Raw genomic sequence first — 5,477 nt, forward strand, 5'->3', positions numbered from 1 at the left:
TAACTTTGTGAAGGGATGCCCCCTCCCCCATAAAAAACAATAATCTATAGTAGACGAATCATCAAACCAAAAAATCAAATAATAATATTTTTTTTTTTGTATTTTGAATCAGAAGGTCTTTGTGTTAAACCAAGATTTAGAAAAAAAAATAAAAATAAAAATAAAATAAAAGAAACTTATAATGTCATTAAATTTTTTTTTTTTTTGTCGTTGAAAGAATTTTCTTTTTTATTGAATGCAATAAAATAAATATTTTTCAACCATGAAGAAATCAATTTTGAGGTAAAAATCGTGAATTTACGTAACGAAATAAAAAAAAAAATTGTAGGCGTATATCATCACCGTGTAATTGCGTATAATTAATTATTTCGTTTTTATACTAATTAATTTTTTAAAATTATTATTATTATCGATACTAAAATGGGGGTTTTTTTAAATTTCCTTTATTACCTGAAACTAAACGTATATTTTCCTCTAAAAACAAACAACGTATTGTCAAGATAATAAATTATTTTTGGAATTTTTAAAACAATTATTACTATTAAAATATGATACAATAATTTATGCATATAAAATAACAAAATATTGTATCTGTAGAAATAATAATAAAATGAAAAATATTTTCCCAAACGTTATTTAAAAGAAAAAACAATTTTTTAAATAAAATACAAAAAATTATGACATGGAAAATATTTAGTTTAAAAATAATATTATTATTATTTATAAATAGTATAATAGGGAAAATTGATTTTCAACTACACACACACACAAACACGCACACGCACACACGCTTTTGAATGGTGAAAATTACACTGAATGAATCAAAATCGATTTAAATTAATAATTAATTATTTTAAATTAAAAATTATTTCAAATGAAAATTCGAAAAAAAAAAAAAAAAGATTTGAATTTGCGTCTACGGGATTTATAGACGCCGAACGTTTCGAACGTGTCACACAACAACAACAACAACAACAACGCCGTAAAAAACCTTTTATCATTATTATTATTATTATTTTGTTTTTTTTTTTTTCATGACAGAAAATGAAAAATGTATATAATAATAATCAAATGATTGAAAATTTTTTTTAAAAATAAAAATAAATTTCAATGAAATGGCGATATCAGATGAAATCGTGTACATAAAATATATTCTTCTTCATATTTTGTATATATTTATATTTATATAAAAATTAATTTAATAAAAGATTAATAGTATTGAATAATGATAAGAAATTTTAAAAAATAATAATAATAATACGATATATAATATGATATGAAAAAAAAACAGTAAAATGCTTAGGCCTTAAAAAAGGTGAATAACAAAAGCGATCGATAGCCTCGAGAAAAGTTCTATGACCCAATAATATAAAAAAAAATTGAAAATATTTTTTTTTCGTTTATTTTTTTTTTAAATAATTAATTAATTAATTAATAATTATAGTTTTTTTTTCACTTTTAAATTTTGTTTTTATTAATAATTAAAAACAAAAAAACAAAAAATTTAACGATGAGAAAAATCATATAAGGGTGAATATGGTGGGAAAACAAAGGTTTTTTTTTTTAAAAAAAAAATATTAACGGTGTTACGGGGGGAAGGGGGAGAGAGGGAGGCCACCTCTATATGTGAAAATTTATAATCGAAAATGTAGATGATAATGATGATAATGACTTATTATAAATAAATAAATAAAAAAAAAAAAAGAAAATTTAGGTCAGTATTTATCGATTTTATTGCTCACGCACCTCGTTTTCTCATTCTCATAAAAAAAAACTAAAAAAAAAAATGGAAAAATGAATTTAAGTTAAAAAAAATTTTTTTTTTTTAGTCTGATTAAATTAAATAAATTATTATTTTTTTTCCATATATAATTAAAATTAATTTTATTTTCTATATTTGATTATATTATTACAATTTGAATATTTAATTATTAAATAATTTATGTTTAATAATTAGTTATGACGACTAAAAGTAGTTTGTGTGTGAATGAAAATAATTTTAAGGTAACATATTATTATTATTATTATTATTAAAAGTTTTATTTATTATAAAAAGAATAAAGGCGCCCCCAAAAGTTAAATAAATTAAAAAATATTGATCTTTTTTTTTTTTTTTAACTTTATAAAGAATTTTATAATAAAATCGAGTTTTATGAATAAAAATTTCCGTCATGTTTTATATGTCTGGAAATTTCAATATATATATATATATATATATATATATATATACATGAACATATTGTAATTTATTATAAATTTTTATTATATTTAAAAACAAATAAATATGACGACTTTAAGAAAATAAAACATAAAAATAATAATAATAATAATAATAATAATGAAAAAAATTTTTTTTTCGATAAAAATCCAATTAGTTTTTTAAAAGTTAATCACATTGTGTAGTTCGTGACGTAAAAAAAAAAAAAAAAAAAAAAAGATTTTTGAGTCGACGCAGTTACTTTATTTTCAGCCTTTTTTTTAACGTAAAAAATTGATTTTACGATTTAATAGTTTATTTATTTATTTATTTATTCTTTGAGTTATCAAATTATTTTTTTTTTTACTTATTTTAGTAATAATAATAATAATAATAATAATAATAAGATTTTTTTTAACAAATTCAATTTCATTAAAACTGATTTTTTTTTTTTTTTTTGCGCATTGAAATAAATCTATATGATAATATATTGAATTTATCATTTGTTTTTATTCGGACGTTATTTTTTTTTCTTTTTTAATTTAAAAGAAAGAAAAAACAAATAAGAACAACAACATCATTGAATCATTTAATAAAATTTGTTAATAACGTTTTAGAATATTAAATTTCTCAGCAACAACAACAACAACAACAACAACAACCTCCGTCACTTTTAATAAAAAATTGTTTTTTTTTTTTTTAAATTACTTTTGTGATTTTTTTTTTTTTTTTTTTTCTCACGCAGGAAAACTGTCAATTATGATAAATCTTTATTGACTTTGTAAACCTCTCTCTTTATAATACGCAAGTCATGAGTTCAAAAATTGATTCTGGGGGTACAGAAACAATGTTGCCATCTGATTACGCCTCCGATGAAACTACCAGTCTACTCGTTTACGCGCCAATTAAAAATGACGTTGAAACCTCAAGACCTGTTTCGATACAAAGTTCAAGGAGTCAACAACAACAACAGAGGGATAAAAGTTTAAAAAATGGTAGCAAACCCATGTTGATTCGACAAGATTGCATGAGTAGCAGGTTATCAGTATCCTCTCCTCGTCCGCTTTTATCCTCGATGGGTGGCATGGTGAACGTCGGAAGCGAAGAGAGCGGAACGAGCGTGCCTATGGAAGAAAATGGAGTCCGTTCCGTACCGGATATAGAATTGCATTGTAGATTAAACGACGGAGGATCCCCGCATTTGCTAGGAGACGGAAGCGGAGGACTTTTTTACGGAAATGGAACACAAAGTCCGCGTTTGAGAGCTCGGGGTTCGAGTGTCACAAGTTACGGTCATTTAAATCCTAATTCTCAATATAAATACGATAGAAGGAGAGAATCTCATTCTCGATTATTATCGATGCCTAGATCGGTATCTCGGGAAAGCATAAGGTCAATTGGAAATCAACATATATATCAATGCACACCATATTCTGTAGCACCCGCAGTGCTTTTGACTACTACTTCGTCTAATTGCAGAGTAATCAGGCAAAGCTCTCAACCGGAATCATCACTCGGTAGGTTTTTATCACATTCACGAATTTTTCGGAATAAAAACAAACAAGATTTTTTTTTTTTTTTAATTGAAATTAAATTGATTTCATATGCAATGAATGGTGTTTTTTAATGAATAATAATAATAATATAAATAGGTATGCGCATGTATAAAAATTCTATATTAGGAAATATTTATAAAACTTTTCGGGTATTAAAATGAATTTATATTATTCTCGAAATAAAAAAATAAGTAGAGATGACATTTTTTTTTCTTCTTGAAATTAATTGTAATTATTATTTTAACAGGAGTAAGTTCTACGTATTGTTTGACTGCACCCAGTTCTTCCCTGCGTCAACTACGAGAACCCTGCGAAAGTGGCATTGCTACCATAGCTGCTGATTCTATGAGAATCAATGGTGCTATAAGACAGTTCAAACATGTAAGTACATAGAAAAAAAAAAAAAAAAAAACATTAACGTTATTTTTCTTTTTCACACGGTTTTTTTTTTAAAATTTTGATGGAGCTTTTGTATATATATATATATATATATATATATATATACATATTTATTTTTGGCTTATTCACACTCACAAAATTTATATTTTACTCATTTTAAATTTTAAATTTATAAATATCGTCGGTATGGGAATAATATAAATATGGTTATTAAAGTTTTAAATATAAAAAAAAAAATATTGTGGTGTCGAAACAATTTTTTTAAATATAAACAAATTTATTTACAAGTACAAACACACACACATACATGTATACGAATTATAAAAAAAAAAAAACTTTTTCTACAATTTTTTCTTTTTTGTTTTGTCGAACGGGTTCAGGCATCATTATCATCATCATCATCATCGTTATTATTAATATTATTTATATTCAGTTTTAAATAAAACTCGGAACTTTTTTATATTAGTAAAAAAAAAATTTTTTTAAATATTAAACTTAATTAAGTTATTTAAATGTTTACCAAGACAAATAAAGTTATTATTATTATTAATTCTTTAAAGTTCAGACATTTTAATAAGTAAATTATTTTGAATCATAACTCGATTTAATATAAATTTTTAATTTTTTTTTGTTCGAGTTTAATTGACTTTTTTTTTTCGGGGGGGGGGAGGAGAACTTTTTGATGCCCACGCGATTCTTTTTCTGACACTAAAATTTTCGTTAAAAAAAAAAAATTTCAAAGTTTGTAAGGCATTGAATATTCTTTTTTAAAAAAAAAAAGGATTTCGAAAAATAAAATAATATCATTTAGTAAAATATTAATAGCATCGGTAAAAGTACAAAAATAAAAATTATGATAATAATATTAATGTTAATTTAAAATAGAGTCGATTGTACAATAAAATGAAAGCAAATCAAATTTACTATTTATCGGAATAACCACGTGAAAAATTAAATTTTCTTTTTTTTTCCTATAAAAGTTAATTAAATTTTCCTGAAACAGTTAAATAACCGATTCTATTTTATTTAACGTGAATTACCACGGACCTTTTTTTTTTTTTTTTTTGCTTCGACTCAAACACGTAAAAAAAAAAAAAAAAAAAAATTGTTTAAAAAAAAAAGGGGGAGCTTGTGGGCTAATATTAATACATAATCTAAACGATATTCGTGTGAAAAAAATGTTTTATATTATTTTTATAATCTTTAATATTTATTTTCGATATACGGTCGAATGAGATAATATCATTATAATGTTTATTATTCAAACATCATAAAGTTTTTAATCATCTACAAATTATATATATATATATTGTTATGATTTAATC

The 5,477-nt window shown here is 22.9% G+C and overlaps 1 protein-coding gene across 1 annotated transcript; it reads left to right on the forward strand.

The window, feature by feature from the left end:
• Positions 1 to 3,008: 3,008 nt before the first annotated feature.
• On the forward strand, positions 3,009 to 4,146 carry Phum_PHUM307520 (uncharacterized protein; the record flags this gene model as incomplete). The annotated part of the gene is made up of 2 exons (XM_002427215.1): positions 3,009 to 3,714; positions 4,001 to 4,146. The coding sequence occupies 2 exons, from the start codon at positions 3,009 to 3,011 to the stop codon at positions 4,144 to 4,146; spliced, it is 852 nt and encodes a 283-aa protein (XP_002427260.1).
• Between the last annotated feature and the right edge of the window lie 1,331 nt (positions 4,147 to 5,477).

The sequence above is a fragment of the Pediculus humanus genome, genomic scaffold (assembly GCF_000006295.1).
Source record: "Pediculus humanus corporis 1103172107707 genomic scaffold, whole genome shotgun sequence".
Taxonomy (NCBI): Eukaryota; Metazoa; Arthropoda; class Insecta; order Psocodea; family Pediculidae; genus Pediculus; species Pediculus humanus.